The sequence below is a fragment of the Sander lucioperca genome, chromosome 8 (genome assembly GCF_008315115.2).
Source record: "Sander lucioperca isolate FBNREF2018 chromosome 8, SLUC_FBN_1.2, whole genome shotgun sequence".
In the NCBI taxonomy this organism is placed as follows: Eukaryota; Metazoa; Chordata; class Actinopteri; order Perciformes; family Percidae; genus Sander; species Sander lucioperca.
Genome location: NC_050180.1, coordinates 38908036 through 38932308, shown reverse-complemented (window position 1 = coordinate 38932308; position 24273 = coordinate 38908036). Strand labels below are relative to the sequence as shown.

The window sequence follows — 24273 nt, the reverse complement described above, 5'->3', positions numbered from 1 at the left end:
TATTAATCGAAAATGTATCAACGTTGAAATTCTGAAACTGTTATCGATGTATTTTTCCCATGACAGTACAGGGTTCGAAATTAACACTCACCAGTCGCCAAATGAGGGCCGACACGCACACACAAATACTAGCGCACCCACCAGACACTACCTTCTGTTTACTGATAGCTAGCGTTCACCTCAATAAATTTGCTAGTAAGTGGCAATTTTTGGCAGCCAGCCTTCCAAAAGAAAGCACAATGAAATTTAATTTTACCCGATAATTAACTGTTGACCGACAAGCAGGCTGAAACCGCTTGCGGGACTGACAGAAGTCCACAGCAGCCCGCGGCATGTATGTCTGAGCCTGTCTTCAGCGCCTCCACCTGCAGGTTGTCAGCTGTGTGTCTGTCTGGTATACTCTCGCAGTACTCCTCATCAATATAGTTCCATGTGTCACATAGCTCTCCACAAGCAGAAAAAAATAGGTGCTTAAAACGCAACTTGCTGGTTCAAAGTTAGGACCATCCATCCATCCATATTTCAATTTTTCTCAGCAAAAGATTTTTTTTTGAACTTTATACAAAAACATTTAAAAATTAAAGTTACAAACGAAACGAAAAAACGAAATGTGAAAAAATGTGCAATTAATCGTGATTTTGATTTTCGGTCATATGATGCAGCCCTAGTACCAAGGTAGACTAGGGCTGCAACTTTCATTTTGGTAAATCTGCCAATTATTTCCTCAATTAACTCATTAATCATTTGGTCTATAGTCAAATACAAAATGCCCATCACAATTGGTTAAAGCCCATTTGACATATATATAATTAAATATTGTAAGATCAAAACCCCAAATTTTACTACATTTTGTTATCACAGAGGACTGAGAAAACCAGAACATATTCAAATTTGAGAAGCTACAACTAGTGAATTTTGGCAGTTATCCTTGTTTAAAAATAACAGCTTATCTTATCTTATCTTTGTGGAAGAAAAAGACCGGTGATACCTGTGATACCTGAATAAAAAATTGTGCAACTACTCCTCAGGATGGTCTCACCTCCCACTCCAGAGTTTCAGGCTTCAAGCTGAATGCCGATCGACAGTAGTTACATTTGAGCTGGACGGGGTTGTTTGTGGTGGAGAGTGGCGTTTGTCCGTTGGTGGCTGTTTGAAGAGTAGCGTTCTATAAAAAACAACAAGGAGGAATTTACTTTTGATGACTAGCAGCTGGTGAGTAACAACATCTGTGTCTAATGGCCTTCCATAAGCATCTTGATACTTGATATATCAAAACACAGCTGGGTGTACTTACAGATGTAATTAACAAAGCTAATTTAAACATTGACTTGCAAATATAAATTTTTTCCTTTTCTTTTTTACACGTGGGTGATATTATATGAACTGTCATAAACAATGATAGAGTCACGATAGTTTCAAGAAACTCTGTTTTCTCATTAATATGTAAATTTATGCAACATGATGCTAAAAAACTAATCAGGTCATGGACTCCACTGAGGAAACCTGTGGCGTTTTATGTTTGTGTTTTTGAGCTGCTGTTTTCATGAGGAATGCGTCAAATGAGTAGATACCGGTTAATCTGGGTTTCACAACTTTCATTCCTATCAGGTATAATACCATTTTATGTCCTTACTCATCTGCTCTGCACAACTTCACACTGGAGTACAGGGCGCATTTGAAACACCAACTATCCGAAAGCCTAGTTTGATCCAATTATCTAAAGTATTTATTGCATGAGATTAGTTGTATGTATGCTAATTTTCAGCAGCATCCTCCATGCAGCTGCACGAAACAATATGGTGTTTTCATTCAACAACATCAAAGAATTATTGTGCTAAATAATCCAGAATACATCAGAGGGACAGCGTTCACCAGTGTGACCACTTTATTACCTTTGTAAAATGTAGGCTTTTTTTTATTTTTATAAAAGGACCCAGATTTGTGTCTTCTGGTTTGAAATGACAAGAGTCCCCACCTGGAACTTGGTAACACATTGTGAGCTGCAGAAGTTGAGGATGTTTCCCTCTGGCAGCGTGGCCTGGTACTGCGGTAATGAATTCCTCTTACAGAAGTGACATGTGGGCTCTGTGTCTGCACACACAGACATTAAACATTAAAACTCACACGACAATGCATTTATTACACATGCTTGTGACTTTTTTGAAATGGTCCTTTTTAGGTGAATAACTGTTTCTCCTACGTGTGCATTCAATGTTTGCTGGGATGAATACTAATCAGCAAACAGGTTAACAGGAGCTTTTCTCTGCTGCTTTGTCAAGTCAGTTATCCATCAACAGAACATACAGGCCTAAATACATTAAGACAATGAAATATTTCGAATTCCCAACACAAACAGTAGGCTACCGAACTCTTACCGTAATAGCCTAAATGCTAAGTCTTTTACCGCTACTGCCCACTTTCAGCCTTGACAACATGGATCTTGTATCGCTAAGATCTGCTTAACATATTATGGGACCTGTGGAACTGTGCAGAACTCTATCTGAAGGTCCAATTCTGTTAAGAAAAGCTCTGTTTTTGTGTTCTGCAGTCTGGTGACTCACTGATGAAGGAGGTCGACGCCAGCTTGCCCTTGTTCATGCAGTTGACAGAGCAGTAGGAGCCCATGGTGCCGCCGGCTCCGAGGCTGTGCAGCACCTCGCCTGTCTTGATCAGCGTTTTGCAAGTCAGGCAGCTCGCAAGTTTACTGTGGGCCTGTGACAGAGAAGGAAAACACCATGTCAAAATAATAACTAACTTTATGTTCTGCAGTGACAACAAGGTTATATTAAGTCATTAATAAAGCGAATTGATTAAACAATAAAAACGTTTTGTCAGCTAAAAGACTGAGCTTTTTTCAATTAGACTTCTATCAAGCTTTTTAAGCCCTTTTATTCACATTAGAGTCCATGCAAACACATAAACAGACAGCACCGTAATCTCAAAATATCCAAACATATCATGAACCATGGTGGAGGGATATTAAGATGCACCTAAAAGAAAGAAAAATGGATCATTACAAGTTATGGGAAATCCTGATGGATCCTCTTCTTTGGAGAAAGAGGTTTTAATGCGTTTGTTCTGACTTCTGTTGAGTAAACCTTAAAGACATATGAGCATTAGAGCAGTAAACAGCACGAATCTCCCGTGTACGTATCTAATCGTCTATATGTTTGTTTTGTGATCCCACTGCTTAGCCACAAAAGCACACTGATGCTCCTCATTGTCCTCCTATTATCGCAGTGACTAGCAGTAGCAGCATCAGCCCTGGAAATCTATTATTACATTGCTTGATAAAAACTATCTTCAATATGTGTTGTAAGACCTGGCACCATTCTCACTTTCATTTATTTCTACAAAGTACAAGAATGATTTAATGATACCCGAGTGAAGAATAAGGTGATTTTCCTCAAAGTGCAAAACTGAATTGACTGAATTGATTTTAGCTCTTAAAAAATGATTTAAAACTAAGAGGCATTACAGAATTTAGAATGTGTCTCCTGCTAACATTAGACATACGTTATGATTTTCTATTTAGAACAGTTTGTCAGTCTTGAAGATTTCTGTACTTTTTATAGCAATGTAGACAACAGAGCTGGTCAGATATAGAAAAGATAGCTTATTTAAATGCTCAAATGGAGGCAGACAACTTCTGTCCACCAGCCAAAGATATTTAAACACTTACGTTTCACTACTTAGCCAACTGAGATGGTTTATACGTGATGGCTCATTACTGGACACAGTTTTTAATGCCACTGATTTGCCACTCTATAGTTTCATCCACTTATAAGTGAATATTCAATAAGCTAGCGTTGCCAAGCAACAAATACAATTCCAACCTCTAATTTCTGGCTAAAATTACGCAATTCTGTTATCACAGAAACTATTGGGCTCTACATAAATGCTGCCATCAGTCTGTGACTGGCTCCAGCCGGGCCCTTGTCGAAAAAATAGCAACAATTTTTCTGGGGGAAACCCTGCACTTGTGTTACTGCAACTGTTTTTTTTATATATATTTTAGGAGGGTAAGTAACAAGGCCATTTTACTGTTGTTTTTGTTACATGGCAGTTGCTGTGGGGGCAGTTTCTTGACTGTGAGGAGGAGGGGTCACCACAGCTACACTAATACAACAGAAACTTTGACAGAGCTGAGCAGAGCTGTATTTTTAAATGAATACGGTTGAATGAAATAAATGATGCGAATCAAACAGGCATCAATCAGGATATACATTACACACCTGGGGCCTGTGGTTGGGCCTACAGTACCTGCTTGTACTCCCTGACGCAGTTCTGGCAGCAGAAGCGTTTCTGTTGGCCATCGACCAGCAGGAAGTGGTTGGCTGTTGCTCGGCTGGGCAGGTAGTCGCCACATTGCTCACAGCAGTTCATGATCAACCCGTTGGCCCTGCGGTAAACGTTGAAACATGTGTCGCTGCAGATCTTATGGGTCACAGTCTTAAAGCTAACCTCGTGCCGGATCTGTAGACAGAGAGAAATGCAGAAGGGGCAGCAAGAGCCTGATTAACTAAACTTCAGCAAGCTTTCTTTTAAATCTCTCCTCAATCGGAGAGCCTCGTCATTATGCGCCACACTTGGTTTCACTTTATTGTAAAGGAGTTCTAGCTTTTCAGTAAATGCAACAGTGCGTCCCACTTTGTGAAAACAGAGGCTTCTACTTGAACAGCTGATCAACACCTCTTGCATGTATATGTACAGTGTGCTAACTTGTCCTTCAAAGTTGTCTTAGGTGTGCAAAATTCAAGGACAAATCCGGCGCAAAATGAACCTAGGGGTTAATTACAAATGTGTAGTCAGTCACGACCAGTCGAACGACGAACGCCCTGCTTGAGCTACGTTACTGGTTGCACGGCATTCGTCGGTCGACTGGTCGTGACGGTTTTCCCAAGATGGCGCCCGCCTATATACGTGAACGGTACTGTCTTTCTAAACTATCTTTTACCAGATTTGAGCATGAACACAAACAATAACTAGAACTGCAAGCTGTTATGACGGGGTCGAACCCTCCCCGGCGCCAGTCCCCCCCTAATGACACTCGGAGCCCACGAAAGCGGAGCCCAAGAAAGGACAACTCAAAGTTTGACGCCGGCGAGGCAAAAGTCAGGAAATTTCACTAAGTGCGAGCTCCAAAGTCTGTAGTGAAATGCAATAGCACATTTCCCATTCATTGAGTAAAAGGACAAAACGCTTCAACCTCAATTATAGTGCTTCCTAAATGCCGATCATCACCAAATCTGCTAGAGAGCCGCAGAGTGGCATGTTGAACAATAATCTCAAGTTTTGTGATGATAGCATTTACTGCGGCAGAGATATTGCAATTGCAAATTTCCCATTTAAATGCATTGAGTTATTTGCCAAAATGCGTCTACGTTCATTATAGCGCCCCCTAATGGCCGATCCTCACGAAATTTGGTACAGAGCCTCGGAGTGGGATGTCAAACAATAATACCACGTCTCTGATACGTCTCAATTTTGCCGAGATATGCTAAAGTTTGTGTTTTGTGGCTAGCTAGGAAAATTAGTTTGGTCGTAAAATGCGCATAGTTTAACGTAGCAAAATTCTTTTGATAACTTTTGGTCAGGTCTATCTGCCGATGCTACGTACCAGGTGTTTTCGTAGCTAGCAACACAAATTTGTTCGTGCGTAATTTGCGCAATTTTCATCCGATAAAAATTATTTTGATAACTTTTTGTCAGGCCGGTCTGGAGATGCTACGTACCAAGTTTGGTGCAGATCGGTCGCACGGTCTAGGAGGAGTTAGAAAAACTAGGTTTACGATAAATAAAAAGTCTAGGCGGAAATGGGAGATTCAGCTAAATTCAGGGTATCCGTGGATATCTGTATTTTTTATGTGCAATGTACGGTTTGGGAGTTATAGGGCCAAACGCGTATCTCTGCTATAGCGTCACCTAGTGGTGGAAGTTTTTTTGTCTGAGGTCCTTGCAGGGTTCTAGACCAGTCCTGAAAATGGCACCCCCCACCATGACGGTTTAGGCTGTAGAGTGAGTTTTATCGGCGGAAAAATAACAATCCTTAGGATAGCAATAGGGTTCCACAGCCCGCTGGATCTGTGAACCGCGTTGCATTGCAAATTCCCAGCCAGGGTTCCCAGCCCCCTCGGGCTTGGACCCCTAACTAAAGGGCGTGTCCAACGAGCCATTTCAATTCAATACAACATCTCATGACAGGCTGCAATATGCTAAAATTAAAATCATTCAAATCTAAAGCTATGGGGAATGACAGGAAAGAAAAATCATGTTAGTTAAATTTATACATAGGCGTACTGTCCATGTTGTGTACTTTGCAAATCATTTTAGCGTAGCTTGGCAGGGGCATTGCTGTTGCTTTTAAATGCAAATGAAATCAAGAAGTAGACATAAATAATGCAAATGATTTTAAGATGTCACAAATGCAGATAGCTGTGGTTGCTAGGTGACAGTAGTACTAGTTAGCCGACAGTGATGCAAGTAACAGAACAACCCCACAGACTAATACTGAATCTAAGTAAGAAAATAACAGTACATTCATTTAATTTGGATACTTTAAGGAGCTAGGACCATTGCCAACTGAATACATGATATTTTATGTACGTGTCATGCCACTAAGTGGCCCATCCCACACAGAATTACATAACTCCAATACAAAAGTAATTTTATCCACAGCTTCCGGGCCAACTAATGCTTCATTTTGAGGTAGGAGGAATTCTCCAATTTGACAAAACTGTTTTTGCACTTGGTGGCCATGGAGACTGAGCTGAAGGCCTTCTGCAAATGGGCCCTACTATGCCATACTGAAATGGACAGATGGAGAAAAGAGAGAAGGCAAGAAAGGAGAGTGAACAAAGAACAGTAAAGGCAGACAAGGAACAAGAAAGAGATAAATATTGAATGAAAGTGGCTTGAGGAAGACAATAAAGGAGAGACAGAGCCAATAATGGTGGTAAGAGAACATTCATTAAGGGATAAGAATAACATTAAAACAAAAAACAAATAGAGAACAGGGTGAGAAGATGGAAAAATCAAACACTCAAGCCATGGATGTAAATAATAAAGAGAAGTTGAAACCCAAAAATGCTAAGAGTCTACAGCTATGCTAGCTGCTCTGAGGCTCTCTGCGTATTGGGCTGCATTATATTGATGTTTGTAGTTCTCTGCACCCTGAGGGAGCCAGAGTATTAGAGACACCTCTAGGTTGTAACTAACCGTGATCATACTTCAGTACAGATGCGAACAGCTGCAGACTTTCACACACTTCTATACATAATACATTTGGGTTGTTTCCCTTTTTTACCCATTGCCACTCACTCAATTATTCATTCTATTATCAGGAATAAAGAGGCATGTGTTGCTTTGGTTGAGAAAGACGTAAATGGAAAAGTGAGGAGTATGCGTTGTTAGTTGTGTCAGACAGACTGACCTCTGTTAACTTGCCGCAGACAGTACATTTTGTTTTGAGGCCTGATTTTGGCGGGTTTTGCTTGTTCTCGTATGCACCGAGGCAGCCTGTGCTGCAGAACTCCTGGAAAGACTCGCTAGAGTCGACCTGGGCCACGATGGTACCCTTCATGTTTGTGATGTCCCTGAAAAACAGAGCACAAATCAATTAACATCTACAGGAAATGTGCATCAGTTAGTAAAAATGATAACAGTTGTCCTTTTATATAAATATTGTGTTTAGGACTTGCAAATATATGAGTTAACAGTGAATTAATAATTGGGACAGACAACTCAAAACCGCTGGAAATTCACTTAAAAAAACAACAATACCTATTTTCCTTAATTGAAATGTAAAAGATTTGGTTTATTATTACAACCCCACTACTTTTGAATGTACTCCACATGCTTCATTACAATTCTAAATTCAAGCAATAAAATGTCTCTTGTTCAATGTGCAACTTACTTTTTGCACATGGTGCAGCTCTTCTTGGGGGCGGGTTTGTGTGAGAAGGCAGAGAGACAGGTGGTGGAGCAGAACAGGTGTGTGGAGCCTTTACGCTGGTAGGCTGTCTGGCCTTTCTTCAGGGGCTTTTTACAGTTGGCACAGGTCACCTGGGATAAACAAATAAGAACAATGACTTAACTGCAGGGCAGTTTTACAACGACAGTAAGTCATTTATAAGTTTACGAGCACTGCAGAGTCATTTGGTCATGTAAAACATTTTTTTTTGTCTTAAACCCAAAACGACTATACACTTTGCGTCTATACATTTTGCACACCTTTCTTCAAAACAACAGTTGGCTCCCATGTAATTGAACAGAAACACAGCAAATAGGACAAATATGGGGTAGTGAAAGAAAGAAGTGTTTCAAAGTAAATTAAATTAATTAAAACACTTAAATCTGCTCCAGTGGTGGTTGCAGTGTGTTTGGGAGAATATTTAAATGCACATATGAATTAAAGTTGAGCATATGAAGCAATTAAACAAACAGGACTGCCACATGCTTTATATGAAAATATAAAAATACAGATACAAAAGTTGCATGTACAACTGAACCTTTAACTTTGGAGATGTTAAGTTGTAAAATAAAATAACATTTCCAGTTTGTCTATCATGTTAATAGTAGACTCTCTTTGCCAGACCTTCCTCCACTGCTGCGCTGCGGAGGAGGGTCTGGAGAGTCCACACAGCATTCAGGGATGGGAGAAAAACGTGCTCTGGTTTATTGGCATTTCTTTAAACTAGGGCTGTCAATCGATTAAAAAATGTAATCTAATTAATTACATACTCTGTGATTAATTCATCGAAATTAATCGCATACATAATTAACGGTGCCTGAACCGATACTTTTTAAGAAAGTAAAAAAAGAAAAGAAAAAAAAAAGGGTAGTAAACAACAGTCGGTGACATTAAAGAACGGCATGTTTATTGCTAAGGTCATATGGTCAAAATTAAATGATGTAATAATAATGTTTAACAATAACAATAACTTATTTCACTAGTAAATTGCTGTTGAACGACAAAAACAACCACCAGGTGGGAAATGGACATTTACAATAACTTCAAATGCACCACAAGTCTGTAGTTTACCAGTTTCATTGAACGCACCGTCTGTGTTGTTTTTCTGACGGTAGCTGCAGATTGTTACATCCCGGTGTTGAATCCTCTACAGTAAAACACAGTCAAACTTTACACCGTTTAGCGTTAGCTGTCAGCATTTTAACCGTGTTTAATCCAGCTACTAGCTAGCGGTAGGCTAACGTTAGCTGCTGTTGAGTATAGTGTTAACTAGCATCACGTGCAGCGGTGTTTGTGTTGCCTGTATCGTCTTCAGAGCATCAGAGAGAAGCGCAGACATATCAGTGGCACCAGATTTCGGTAGCCAGGGTTGGCAGGAAGAAGATTTTTACAAGTAAATGTTCCAGTTAATGATCCAGGCAGCACATTCTCGTCTCCCTCCTTCATTTTACAGTCCAATGATGGCTAGAACGGCTCCGGGTCAAACGTCAATATGGAATAGATTAATCTGCGTTATTTTTTCTCAGATTAATTAATCAAAATGAACGCGTTATTTTGACAGCCCTACTTTAAACCAATCACAATCGTCTTGAACGGCGCTAAGCTCCACACGGAGCAATGGCGCCTCTGCTAAAAAGCCTCGGGAGGGAACTTGTTTTGGTGGAACGTCTAGCTAGCTGTCTGGATTCACCCTGATCTGAGGAGCAGTTAACCATAGTCCTCATAAATCCACCGGAGTTTAAAATTACAACACAAAAAGGAAGCCCAAGGCAACGGATATCAGGCCTAAATCAGTGAAATCCGGCGGAATTTCCGTCGGCAACGGAGCAATCCCGGAAGTGGAACGTCGTGGATATAGACTATGTTAATGTTTACTACACAGGACTTCAATATGAACAGATTGGATCACCTTGACTGTCCTGGGCTGTGGTTGGGAGCCTGAGGAGGAAGTAGATGAAGAAGACTGGCCTGGAGGTTTTGGTAGGGAGGTGGCTGGTGACGGAGAGTCGACCCCCGTCTGTTTTTGGTTGCGGGGAACTGAAGCTGACTGGGAGATCCACGAGTCTGGAAGGAAATAAAGAAAGTTAACTTTAGTGCGCTGTCTTCATACTACATCTGTTGTTTTTTTTTGAGTTAACAATAAACTCAGTTAATTCAAATTTATCAGGAGGATTCAGTTTGTCACATCAGTCCCAATGCGCCCCTTTAACCTTTTCCTCATTCTGGAATTGCGGTCTTCAAGATGTCCTCACTATTCCAAAATAAATTATATGTCATAACTATGTGGACCACCCTGTAAACATAGCTTTGTGTACTTAGGGCCTAGAGCTGTTTTGCTTGGTTTGGGCTGAATCTTAGTTGCAGGGGTATCTTAATACTACAGCAGAGTACTACTTGTAATTTCCCCACTGGGTATCGATAAAAAAGTATAAATTAAAAAATTAAATAAATACTCCCATTGTGGGCTGAATGGAAGCGATTCCCTGCAGCCAGTTTAGAAAATATTGTTGAAAGTCTTCCCAGAAGAGAAGAAGCGATGAGCTCTTCAAAAATATGGATGTCAAGTATGGGTTTCCACAGAACAATCAGAAGTCTGGACATGTCTACCTTCCCTGCATTCCTTACATGGTAACATTTTTTTAAGATTATTTGTTTAGTATGTTTTGCCTATTGTTTTATTAACAGAGGAGGGTAGAGAGACAGACAGCAAACAGACATACATTTGTATGACATGCATACAGTATAAAGGTCCCCGGCTGGTATTGAACCAGGGTCATTGCAGGTATGTGGTATGCTATATACTATTAGGCCATAACAGAACATCTTGAGTAAAACTGACAACTAGCATATAAAATCACACTTAAAGAGACACTATTATACTCTTTTTCAGCATCATATTTTTACGAGAATAGGTTTACATCATAAGGTATTCAGTGGAAATACGCCATTCACATAAAGCAATCCACCACGAATTTGCGCTTTCAAGCTGTGCTTCACCAGATGACGTTGCATTATATTGCAGCACAAGTAAAGCTAGGTTTAACTTTTTTCAGGATGATCCTGCTTTTTAATGGATGAGGGGGCTGTGTTTTTTCAAACAATGTGCAATCTGAACACCTTACACGTATAGCGGTTAATCTCTTAACCCAATTAAGGATAGCTGGTTTCTTGTTGCAGTTACTCTGTTAAAGCACAACACTTTAGAAGTGTGTTTGCCACATTCATTTTACATGTTATGCTAGGTTTTTGTCTCAGGATTTTAAGGCCACGGATCATCTAATGCTGATATCAGCCAATACTGATCAACTGACTGCATCCAGGTTAATGTGCCACCCTCCACTATCTTTCCTTTTTAGTTAGTACAGTTAGTACGTGTAGCCCTCAATTCCAAATGAGGTGGTAAATTAAGGACAAAGCTGAACAGCAATTTCACAGAGCACAGTTTTAAAACAGGACACCACCTGTTTCACATGAACACAATCAGGAGGGTAAGAGTGAGGACTGAAGGGAGGTTTCTCAAAACAAAAATATGAATATATGAAAGCAAACAGAAACATGTGGCCTGACACCACTCATGTGATATTGTTGACTAGTCTAAGGCTGTGTGTAATAGGGGTGTAAGCAAGCAAGGCTCTATTTGTTCTGAGAGTTGTGCTTCCCCTTCAATTTGGTCACTATCGTAATGTTTTACCTGTGAGAACACATCAAGTTAAATTTCTTCTTGCCGCATAATAATTGTCTTTACCTGCCCTGTTGTGCGTCCCTGTGTCTCCATTCTGTACCAGCTGGCCCATGGGGGCTGAGCCCCGCCCGGGGTTGAAGGAGGCTGTTGGTCGACCAGATGGGGTGTCAGGATTCAGGCTGAACGCATTGCTAATCTGCAGACCGTTTTCCTCTGCCTGGCCTTCACCTGCCTAGACAGACAAGTTGCTTAGGTTAGTTTTTCTCCTTAGTGACAAAACATAAAAAAAAGATGATATGCAACCCAAAAAAACAAAGGTGCCGTATGCTGTGCAGTCTGTAGAATTGAATCCAACCTCATCTAACTAGGAGCTCCCAGTGCAACTTGGATGAATAAATATTGAAAAAAAAATTTCAAAAAATTGATATTACAAAGATATCATTATGCTACCCTGCCAAGAACAAACATGCTACGTCACAGAGAACACCTGCTTTCACCAATGTCTATCAGCAGACAACATCAGAAGAACCAACTTTTCCTGAAACCCATTGGAAGGAAGAACTTAAAACTTAAAAAAGGTACAGCGAGAGTATAGGGGAATGTAAACTAGATGAAAGAAAATATGGATAAAAAGTTCTGATGATTCTCACCGCTGTGACAGCCGCTGCCCCGCTCTGCAGTGATGTCACCGAGGTTATCATCAGGTTCAAGTCTTCCTGGACGTCCACTGGATGTGGTGGCGTATTCACTGCAGAAACAGTGGAGCTTCCTTTCTGGTTACTGGAGCCCAGCGTGGTGACACTGGCGATCCTGATCTCTGAATCTGGCTCAGTACTGCTGAGTGCACCTGGCGAGGGGGATTCTGAGGACCCTGCAGGGTGCGCTGGTGAGGAGCAGGAAGTCTCTTTCTGTTCAGAGTCATCCTCATCGTCAATGACAATGGGCTCTGCTTCTGCGGTTGGAGGTTTAGGAGGTGCTGCCACCGTGGATGTGCTGGAAGACGCAAGAGAACTGGGGGTCATCTCTGCCGTGGACATGTCTACAGTTGCCACGGCAGCAGCCGGCTCTAAGCAGTCTGTGCTGGGCGTGTCTTGGGAGAGGGTTGTGGCAGAAGGCTGGAGATCCTCCTCCCCTACGAGAACCACATCATCATCATTGTCCTCTGTGCCCCCCTCCTTTGCGGCTTCATCTTCTTCTTCCGTTACCATGGAAAAGGCCTCCCCAGCCACCTCGGAGGGGGGCGTGGTTTGTTGCTCGGGGGAGGGAGTGGCATCCATGGGCTCCACCCGCTCCCCTGCCTCTTCTGCTACGGCAGGGTTTGGTTCTGACTCCCCATCCATCGCTAAGGCAACCACCTGGCAATCAACAAACAGAAGCCAGTTAGACATCGTAAAACCAATCACTGGTGCTGGCTTCACCTAATTATCTCCTGACAGCTGTACAGGTAACACAGGTATCCCCAGAGGCCAGCTCCCCCCCACATAGACCCCTCATGCCTGGTGAAGACTGCCATTGTCTATTTCACCAAGCTTGTCCTAAATATACGCCAAACTACGACCCATTTCCTCCAAGACGCAGCTTTAACTGGATGCTCTGCTAACAGTTGGAGCCAAAATGGATGTTGTGGTGATGCTGGGGCAGTGATGTGACATTTCTGCTGTGTTCCTTCTAGAGCTGCAAAGAATAACCGATTAGTTGTCAACTGTTAAATGAATTGCCCACTGTTTTGATAATCCATTAACCAGTTTGAGTCATTTTTTTATGGAAAAGAGGTTCTTTGATTCCAGCTTATTGAATGTGAATATTTTCAAATATTTTCTCCTCTGAAAGTAAAACTGAATATCTTCAAAACAAGACGTTTGAGAGTGTCATCCTGGGCTTTGTCACTGATCGACATTTTTCACAATTTTCTGACATTTTATACACCAAACAACTAATCGATTAAATCGAGAGAATAATCGACAGATTAATTGACAATGAAAATAATTGTTAGTTGCAGCCCTAGTTACTTCGCTCGGGTCACTGAGGTCAAGTCAAACTTTTCCTTTTCAAGGTGACTTACAATGAGCACACATTCTAGCAAGAGAGAAAAAAGGTGATGGTACAAGAAACAAGGACGACACAAGGATCCCTCAATATTTCCTCTACCTGGATGAGAAGAACTCATCAAATGTGGGTCAACCAACTCCAAAAAGAGCAGGGCCAGTCGCAAATTTTCAGACCTCTTCATTTTCGTCTGTACTTGACGACTAAGCTCAAAGCATTGTTCTTCTTTAATGAAGTTAATATGAACAAATAACAGTCGCAGTTTAGTCCTTTCTGGGACATAAAACCTGATAACACTAATGACTTTCTTCAGCGCTCTCAGTATTCGTACTATTACATCATAATGGTGGAACCTAAAATTGAATTGAACATGTTTGTGCATTTTTTGTTGCAACCGTTGTACAGAGCTGACTCTGAAATCTTGTAAATTAATGCAAAACCATCTCAGAAACCTGTCTTATCAAAACGGTTTTGCTGAGACAATTCTCTAAAATGATTCCAATATTGATTCAGACAAGTATTATGTTATTTATAAGGTTGAAGGATGGTGGATGGCTTGTGCTGCAGAGTCAGGCCTTTCTGGAAAACACTATGAAAGGGGGCAGCTAAGGCTAAACAACAGTAGAGGCGATGTCTTCAACGTAGACCCTCAAGAACTGCTACGTGACTGCTCAGCAACGGAGGCAACTTTGCTCCTCCTCCTCTCCATAACGTCTCATCCTTCTTTTCCTGTTCTCTGCATCTCCTTAACCCATCTACCCAGCACTTTACTCCTCTCACCTGCTGTCTTTCATATCCCTCCCTCCGTACCCGTGTGTCGCTCGACACAGCTTCTCTCTTGTTGCCCCCGGCAACTGGTGAAGCTACACCTTGGTTGCCATGGTGACGGTAAGGCCCACCACCACCACCACAGGGACTCGTTGTCTGTGCTCTACATCTGGGTGCTGCTGAGTTGGCCAACACAATATTCAAATGGCTTATATTTCACTCTGTGTGATACTGAATAAATTAATGTATGAAGTGATCAATGTAAACATGCATTTAACAGCTAAATGTTACTAAAACTGGGCTTCTGGATATCTCTACAATATCCAAAAGAGAAGAAATACACATAGCAAAATATGTCTCAGGCAGATTTGGTGCCACACTCTATTAGTTACTATTACCGGTAATTACTATTTAAAGCACTTTTGGGGAAGTCTGCACTCTCTACGTTGACTCCCTTTCATGTCACACAGCAGTGATTGTGGCTGTAAGCCACACATCAAATCACTGCTGACAGCTGCAACACACACACACACACACACACACACACACACACACACACACACACACACACACACACACACATTCTGTGCAGACGATGATCGTTGCAGCTCTATGTTCTTTACCCCAACAGTCACCGTGAACAGAACACACCTGAATACAGCCTTTAGAGCTACAAGAAAGGACAGTCTACACTACAGAGGAAGCCACTTCACTGGCTTGACATAATTGCGGCGGCCATTTTGGCCATCCAATATAAATCACAGCACCACAGATATGGTATCTTGGAAGAAACAGATAGGCATATTTAGGTTTTATTTAGGTCTTCATATTTTACAACTTTTCACTTTTCCCACATTAGCTTCATGACCGAGCTGAGATTTTGCTAAATTTAGTATGGTAGGAAGTCCATCCTTTACCCAGATGACATAGACCTCCTCCTCCTGATAGGGCTTAATGAAACATCCCAAGGTTACAAACTGGAAGACATCTTTCTATGACTGTCGGAGAGGATTCCTCACAACTAACAGCTGTGTAAAGCCACATATAAATGAGATCTGCAATTCATTTTCCACCAGTTTGCTAGTTAGTATTTAGTATAAAAAGCAGTTCTTGTGACATCTTTGTTTATTTCCTACTTTCAAAAAAATAGGGAGTTTATTTGCTTCTGGCGGTTGGCATATTGACCGTAATTTACTTGACACTCATGTCGAAACAGCTACTCGGCAATTAAAAGGAGGTGGACAAAAATACAAATACCTCAAAGACCTCAAATGTACAAGAACTTCGCCTCAATAAAAATCTGTCTAAAATGTACAAACATATAAATAGGACCATAAAAAAAATAGCTTTTGATACATGCAACCATTTCCTATACTCAGTGTTACAGACGTACTTCAGTCAGTATCAAAAAAGTATTTATATGTTAGATACCAAGCACTACTAAAAAAAATCCAGCCAACACACATATGCAAAACAGTAAAACAAAATGATTAAATGCTGTGATTACACTGACTGAAAGACATTTAACGAGATATTTGCTCAGCAACGCTACAAACTAGACCATTAAAACATTAAACACTGGTATTTACAGCAGGACTATTGTGTTGTAGACCTATTATCAGATGTCTCTATTGCAGGTTAAAGGTCCAATATGTAATATATTTACTGTAATAAATCCAAAAATGACCCCAATGAGTAATCTTAAGGAAATAAGTTAACTAAGTTGAAATACTATCTTTTCTGATAACAATGCTAATGCCAGTATTTTCGTTCCGTGACAGAATGTCTGTCTGTGTTTTGGCCTCTGTGTTGTTATCAACTGCCCAGTCTGACAGCCAGGCCAGGTTGCCAGATATACCTGTAAAAACGTAAACCCAGCGCGCTACAGCTGTAACGTTAGTACAGCCATGAAAGCAGCAAACAAATGAAGAGGATCAACGGAGATAGATTCTACCAGACCTAAAAAAAAAACTTGCATGTTTCTAACAGTTGCGTGACCAGAGACGTTACAAAAACGGGTAAATATAGGAGATGTATTTGAAAGATGGAGACAGCTTAGAGCCCAAAAGGACGCTGAGTTGGCTAATTTCATCCTGAACAGGTAGCTAAGCATTAGCTTCAGGCTAATTTATCACAACTACAAGGGACGGGCATTTTATGTCATTTCAGCATTTGTGTACTCACATTGAATTATTTAGCTAGAGCACCAGAGTCCCTTAACTGACAAAAACAATTGAGACACAGCCAGTAAAGTGATCCCGACTGGTCCTGGCTAACGCCGCCTTGCTAACCCTGCTAACTGCTAACGTTAGAGGAGGACCAGGCAAGCGGGCCACGGCTGTTTACAACGTGTAGCCTGTTCCGTGGCGGTAGTCGACAACGGGGAGTTATTTTAAGCCAAGAGAGGGGGGGCTGGAAATCGGGAAGAGAGGACCGTGTGTTTGCAGTGTGTTTAGCGACTGTTGCCGTAATTCTAAGCCAATAAAGTGTGTTCAGTCAGGTGGAGAGGATGGCAAGGTAGTGTTATTTTTAGCGGTTCTCACCGTAATTCTGAGCTGAGGAAGTGCGTCTGTCAGTCGAGTGGAGCAAACGGCTAGGTTGTTGTGTTTTTAGGGGTTCCTACCGTAATTCTAAGCCTAGGAAGTGTGCCTGTCAGTTGGGTACAGAGCTCCACGTGAGCATGGGCTTTTTACTGTGGAGTAATGTCTGGCTATGTGAGACGAGCATCTAGCAACATCGTTGTGTATGCTGCGGTCTCAGCCTGGCAACCTCCGTGACCTTCGAGTCTGGGGAGGAGGGGGCGGGGGAGACAACTCTCTCCAGTATTTTGAATTTGTACTGCAGTAACTATTTTAAACACTAGCTGTCAGTATTACATATTGCACCTTTAAACTCCAAATGTAACAACAATAAGACACTTGGACCAGGATCATACATACAAAATCCAACAAAAGCGCAATTCAGAATTTTTTTTAACTAAGGCTGCATCACTACTGAAGAAACAGTCCTCTAAATGACAGTTAAAAGATATGGGCATTGGGCTACCTGAAATGTGTTTAACTAATACTAACTATTTACCAGCTTCGTCTGGAGTGCAATTCTATCACTATCTATCCTATTTTTGTTCCAGCTTTCACGTATTTGATGTAATTAAAGAAGCTAAAATACATGTTTGAAAGATGTCAATATGCTAACATGTTTTGTATATATTTGCTTTTTTCTATCAAAGTAAAATCATTGTTTCATATGTATGTTTTGTTCCGAAATGTAGGGAAGAAATGTCAATAGCTTGTGTGAAAGTTCATCCAAGTCTTTACTTTTGAATAAAAACACTGCATACATTTACACAGCACCAGAGCTGCATACAGTATGTTTGATGATCGTTAAGATATATCTAAAACACTGAAGCTGGAACAGGAAGAGTTGCTCATGATGACCATGTGACAGGAAGCACAAGTCAAAACAGCATCACATTCAAGATCAATAAGTTGTTATTGACTGTTTAAAAATAGGATGGGATTCCAAATAGGGACGGTGTAATCCAACTCAAACTTATATTTTAGAAGATTATAACCTAACCCTATGTCTAGAGACCATGTGTGTGGGGTTACCTGGTGTCAAAATATTGACAGAGGGCCCAAAGGCACCCTTCTATATGTTCAACACCACCCAGAAGCCAAGCTAAGCTGCAAAGTAAATGCATCACAGCTCTGATATTACACCAACAGAGGGAATCTATGTGCAAAGCAACTCAGTAGTGCTCTGAGGGGAAAAAATAGCCTGGTCTAGACTCAGTTCAGACTGCAATGCAGAGCTATGAGCCAGCCTGCATTCACGTGGATGCGAGGGAAACGAGGGTCCTGCATTAATGAGCTCTGACATGCAACCTTGCTCCTAACGTCAACACCAGGTGGACAGAGAGAGGTGGGATGGGGGAGAGACTCCCTCCTTGCAACAAAACACTCAGCAGACAAGCAGTTAAAATCTGCGCCAGAACAACCCCAGCCACATCATCACCTTACATATGTGCTCCTCTATCTTTCCAACACTGTCAGTTTGCGCAAGTTGATCATCAAATAATTTTTTTTCAGCAGGTCACAAGGTGGAGGCATAGAGCTGTTTGCGCCAGTTGCGCAGAAGACAACCGACTAATACCATATTCAAATAAAACGACTGAGATTATTATATAAGGCTTATGTCACTGAGAAGTGATGCGTAATGCGCAGCCACCAGAACATCCCCCAAGCCAGCTGATGGGCTACAATACAGTCAATTCCGGTTACCTGGCAGCTGAATGCAAAACTAAACCCTGGCTATTCTGAGCTCCACACAGTTGATGAGCTCTCCTTTGAAATGTTAGAAAATCAGCACTGAAGGACAGCCTGTACCAAGCTTTCAGGGGCTGCTAAAGTCCCCCCTGGCCGTGCCCTTGGTTATTAAGACTGGCTAGGAGCTCAGCTGTGACGAGGACCACCACAGCACCAAATCCGGTCCAGGCACCCGGTTACCGCGATGACTATCACACGACCTGATCCGAGCTTCCCTTCTTTTCCCCCCTTCTCTCTTTTTTTCAGCAGTGATATTTGACAAACTATGGGAAGCAGGTCCAAAACTTTAACCAAAAACAAAAACAGAACTACCTGAGCTGAGCAACTCTCCCATAAATAACCCAGGTAAATGAGGGGGTAGGTTGGCTTCCAAGTTGGGATCCAGAAGAAAACGTGGTTCAATGTGTTCCGTTCCCACCCCTGCCCTTCCTGGCGCTAACAGCCATTGGATTAGCGGCGGATAGAGGGGAGGAGAGCAGGCACAGACTGACTGCGCCATTGTTAAAAATATCACTAAAAATGATCACAACTTATTCGCATTAAATAGCGCTTAATGTAGAACAAGACACACAGTGTGACACTCAAATCTTTCACGACTGGCAGCGTGTGGTTTTAATACACAACCCCCCTCACCCCCCATCTCATCCAGTTTATTTTTTCTAGTCGTGCACATGCCAGTACCACCAAAGCAGACCGGGAAACCGAATAAAAAGCCCGATTTTTATGATACCTGTGACGCTGGGGTTTTAATTGGAAAGTTACCCCGCACAGAGCCCGACCTGGCGCAATCAGTGGCAAATATCCCCGGCCACCGCCAGGGGCGCCCTATCGGTAGTATGAACGGACTTCATCTGTGTCATGCGGTGGTAAACAACGAGGAGCAAAGATATTTCCACACCGTGTTTACAGGAATCCCTCGGGAGTTACCGTGACCCAAAGCCAGGTATAAACCCAATAATTTCACAACCACATAGAATATGCCCCCCCCTTCTCTTCCTCTCCCCCTCTTCCTCCAGCGGAAAACAGCACTGCCTGCCGTCCGCCATTAGGGAGCCAACTGAACAATACTGGAGACTAGAGGCGGCAGCAGCCACAGCACACACAGATCAGGGGAGAAAATCTGTTAAAATTGACTGTTTATTGTTCACTACATGTGTCTTTTCGCCCCAGCGTGACTCCTGGGGGAGTCCCTGGACACCGGCTTAACGGCCCGTGCAAGTTCCCGAAACTTTGACTAATTAGGCGTAAAACTGGAATATAAAAAAACGTCTGTGAAATTCGCTTACCGGAGTAGAGCTCGAAACGGTGTAGCGCCACTTTTGTGCCTTGACATTAATCCTGGGGTGCGCTTGCGCAGAACGTAGAACTTTCCACTTTCCGTCCAAAGATCGTTTATTGAGAAGATGACTCACTACGTGAGGGTGGCGGTTCACTTGACGTACCACGCCGGTTGGTGGCGTTATGAGAAGCTTTACCTTTATATTTTAGTGAGAAGACATATATTGAAATGGATTGGTCTTGCTGCATTATATACACACATCTGAGTATGTTTTGTTTTGGATAATTATTAGTTAACTATTTGATCAGCTAAGTATCACTATATGATCTCAACCGTTCCCTTAATACATCCATGATCTCAACTGACCTTTTAATCTAGCAGGGAAAGTTTGTTATGTAGGTTTCTAAACTAGGCTACTTATTAATTATGATAAACAGTAGGCCAAGATAACTATTTTATTGGGGTTCCTCGATAAATCTGAGAGGTTGCGAAATGATTAGAGGAGAAAACGGGGGGATCTATTTCTGCTAGCTAAAGTTAAGTTAAGGCTATATTTTCAGACTGATCCTTGTTTTTCTTGTGGGCCATTTATATTCCGGACTCTAAACATTGTTTTAATAAAACATGAAAAATCACTCCATGGTTGTGCTGGTCACAGCTGCCAGTATGCAACCAGAGATAGAGGGTAGAAGTTGACATTTTATGCCAAAAAAAGATTAGAAACCAGGCTACTGCAATAATGGGTCACAGCTAGGCACGTAGGCCTTCGTGTAGGCTATGTAAAATGATATAGCTTAGCCTACCCTTTTATATGCTGTGCTCCTATTAGATTTTATATATTTTTGTGCTTGTCGTGAATGTGATGTGGCTAGCAGACACATTTGTAGGCTATACATGTTTGGGTAGACTGAGCTAAAGCTGCATTTAAACTTAACTTGTAGAGGAAGTTGAGTGAACAATATGCTTGTGAGCAGCTGTCAGAAATTGTTGCCATAAACCTCCACCTTTTTCCTAAATAACATAAGAACACAAACTGAAAACAAAGGTTTGCTTAAGTGTGCTGTAGTGATTCTGATTTTGTAATGCATTTTTCGTAGTCCTGGCTGCCACAATATTAAAATCAAATGCCAGATTTTGTTTTTTATGATTAACATTTTCATCACAAACCACCCAGACAAAAATCAAGAAAAGATGACACATTACTACAACATTCAAGACCACAAAACAGTATAATAACAAAATAGACACACTATAAACCAAATGAACAGAGCCTATGTAAATGACAACACCATAAGCCCATCATACATGTCTCTCCCCAGCACAAAGCTTCTTAGGAGCCCTCCAGAAAGCTCAAGTAGCCTACCATCCCCATTTCCTAGTGTTCCTAGTGTAAACATTTTTATATGACATCTTTTCAAACACCGCCACCCTAGTCATCTTTCAAGCCCACTCTTGAATTGACTGCACCCCTTCAATCCTCCATCCTCTTATAATAATCTGTCTGGTTATCATTAAACTAGTTTGGACCCAACTTCTTATGTGCTTATCCATCCCGTTTAGGATTGATCCATCTCAATCCCAAAATGCATAATCTTGGGATGAGGCGCACCCTCACATCGCGTGACATAGTTTTAATATTACTACAGATTCTATCCCACTCCTCATCATCCAGTGTAATACTCCGATCCCTTTCCCATGTCTTCTTGAGGGCTGGCCAGGCTCCATCCCCCAGGTTCTGCATAAGCATAGACTAATACCCAGAAGCCTCATGACCAAATGCCAGATTTTTAAAGCAATCTGCATTCAAACTGCATCACCATTTAGGCTAAAAAAAAAAAAATCTTGTTTACTGTAATGACCTTTAAAAAAATCTGCCAATTGTTTTTTCTACCGTGCCGAAAAGCAAGGAAAGGAAATACATGAACAAGGCGATCTGAAGTTATAAAGTAGGCCTAAATTTACTCAAGCACTGTACTTTTAGTGGTAGCCTACTTGCACTCTACTTAAGTATTCCCATTTTATGCTTCTTTATACTTGAACTCCACTACATTTCAGATGCAAAATTGTAGACCTACTTTTTACTCCACTTATCTGACAGTAGTCAGTTACTAATTTGTAATAAAAAAAAATAGCTCTACCTTTACCAGCTGCAACATTAAAGTAATGAACACATTAATGCATCAATAAGTATAATCCAATAATACAAAATTGCCTAGAGCATTCTGAAATGGGCAATTCTGCAAAAAAAACAACCAAACTTTTATTTTGGTACTTAAAGTATATTTTATTGCTGGTACTTTTATGCTTTTATGTAAGTAAAAGATCTGAATACTTCTTCCACCACTGCACTTCTATTCAGTTAACTACCAAAAGCACTGGTCTGATCCTTTAAGTCTTCTTTAATATATGTATGTATAGCCTATATATCACGTTTATTGTAACCTGAAGTAGAGGCAGAGTGAGACCTCACTCATTTATTATACTCTCTGACGGCATCCATTCGTATTTCTTAGTTCTTTTTTCGTCGCGCAAGCGCGCGAGCAGCAATCAGGGGGTTGCATGGTTGGCAATTTAATTGCTCCATTAAGCTGATTTAACCTTATCGATACATATCATGTCTCCCGTGTAAACGGACTCCAGATCAGCCGGCAAATGACATACTTTGATAATGAAAGGCTTTTAAAACAAGCTCCATTGAAGTACACAGCTCGGGTCCAATCAGGAGGGAGGATCCAGGTTGAGAGAGTTCATGTTCTCAGTTCTGCCGGTGCAACATCGGGTTTCCTCACGTAATTCCATCCAAACATGCAAGGGAAGCCGAAACAGCCCAAGCAAATAACTAATACACCCAGAATAGTGTGAGAAAAGCAACATATATGTCCCTGTATGATAAGAGGACGTCACAATAAAATACCTGCAAGAGCGATCAGATCATAAACTGAGCCAACAGACCAATTATCAGTCATCAGAAAAACTATGATGAGGTAGACCTAGTCTGGTGATTTTTGTAGCAGGGAGGCAAAAAGTCGAATGAAGTCATGATCACGTTTTTAATATGGCGGATCAGGTGCGTTCAAGTCAGTGACCAACATCACAGAAACGTGCAGATCGGGTTCCCTTCAGGGTTTATTTCCATCTCGACACCCTACACGTATTTCCAAACGCATCAGATTAAACGATTATTTCTAAAACAGTCTGATAAAGCGAACAGTCGGGTTGCCAGATCTTCTGCAAAATGTCGGAGATCTCCATGTTCAGACCTTATTTTTACAGTCTATGGTTCAGGCACACGCAAATTCTGCTGAAACATATTAAAACTGTGACCGTGGATCTAGATGCAGACTGATCCTTTACATAACAGTGTCTCTGTCTGTCTGTCTGTCTGTGTCTGTGTGTGTGTGTGTGTGTGTGTGTGTGTGTGTGTGTGTGTGTGTGTGTGTGTGTGTGTATGTGTGTGTGTGTGTGTGTGTGTGTGGTGTTTGCTGACTTCATTTAGTTTCCATTTCAGGGTTCTGATGTGCAAAACAGTCAATAGGCTATGTTAAGTTTCAATCCAGTTATCAGCCTCTTTATTGTACCTTTATACATTTACTCTCAATGTAGGCTATGTGACTGGTGGCAGATAGCCTATGACATGAACACAGCCACTGTGCATACATCCTGTTATATTTTTGACATTGTGTAGGCTATATTTTGGAATTGCACTTCATTTATAATCATTATTGTTTATATATTTTTGTTCATTTGCACTCCTTTCTACTTTGTACTGCAACTGCTGTACAGTAATTGTAAAAGTTCTGATCTTATAATAAATAGGCTACTACACTTTTGCGGTGGGGGAAAGTAACTAAGTACATTTAATCACGTTCTCGAAGCTATGGGAAGGGTATTCCAGCAATTTAGTGGTGCACTTTCATAAAGCTGGGGTGAGATCAAAATCAAAGTAGGAGAGGTGGAGGTATTTTCACTTTTGGGTCCCAGTGTGGGTCAAGATCCCAAAACACTGGATCATACATTTCCAATAATTCAACGCAAAAATATATTTTTGTGAGAGGCTGGTAAATTCCCATGTCTTTCTAGTTGATAACAATAGGATTAAATACAGTATTTAGTCTCCAAAAAAACTTATATCTTTACAATGTGAAGTGTCCCTTTATTATTTTACATACAATATATGATGTTAATATATAATGCATTG

At 41.2% G+C, this 24273-nt stretch overlaps 1 protein-coding gene and 1 long non-coding RNA gene across 5 annotated transcripts in view; one reads left to right on the top strand and one right to left on the bottom strand.

Annotated features, from left to right (window-relative positions):
- Positions 1 to 24273, bottom strand: part of zmym2 (zinc finger, MYM-type 2) — a 44420-nt gene that overhangs the window by 17838 nt on the left and 2309 nt on the right. For 2 of the 4 annotated variants that reach the window (XR_004897973.1, XM_031314254.2), the window contains exons 1-10: positions 20083 to 20211; positions 12305 to 13009; positions 11718 to 11886; positions 9882 to 10036; positions 7916 to 8064; positions 7433 to 7595; positions 4264 to 4476; positions 2562 to 2712; positions 1976 to 2091; positions 1040 to 1165 (exon numbers count right to left, since the gene is read on the bottom strand). Coding sequence is in view for 3 of the 4 variants with exons in the window: in XM_031314254.2 (XP_031170114.1) it covers positions 1040 to 1165; positions 1976 to 2091; positions 2562 to 2712; positions 4264 to 4476; positions 7433 to 7595; positions 7916 to 8064; positions 9882 to 10036; positions 11718 to 11886; positions 12305 to 12994 (1932 nt within the window). In the remaining variant the exon portion in view is untranslated. Of the gene's footprint in view, positions 1 to 1039; positions 1166 to 1975; positions 2092 to 2561; positions 2713 to 4263; positions 4477 to 7432; positions 7596 to 7915; positions 8065 to 9881; positions 10037 to 11717; positions 11887 to 12304; positions 13010 to 19108; positions 19242 to 20082; positions 20212 to 24273 lie in introns of those variants that run through there. The other 2 variants (XM_031314331.2, XM_031314415.2) reach the window with 2 other exon arrangements.
- LOC116062807 lies at positions 9539 to 23153 on the top strand. The gene is made up of 3 exons (XR_004108105.1): positions 9539 to 9638; positions 11177 to 11182; positions 23143 to 23153. It is a non-coding gene; the product is annotated as an uncharacterized LOC116062807 (long non-coding RNA).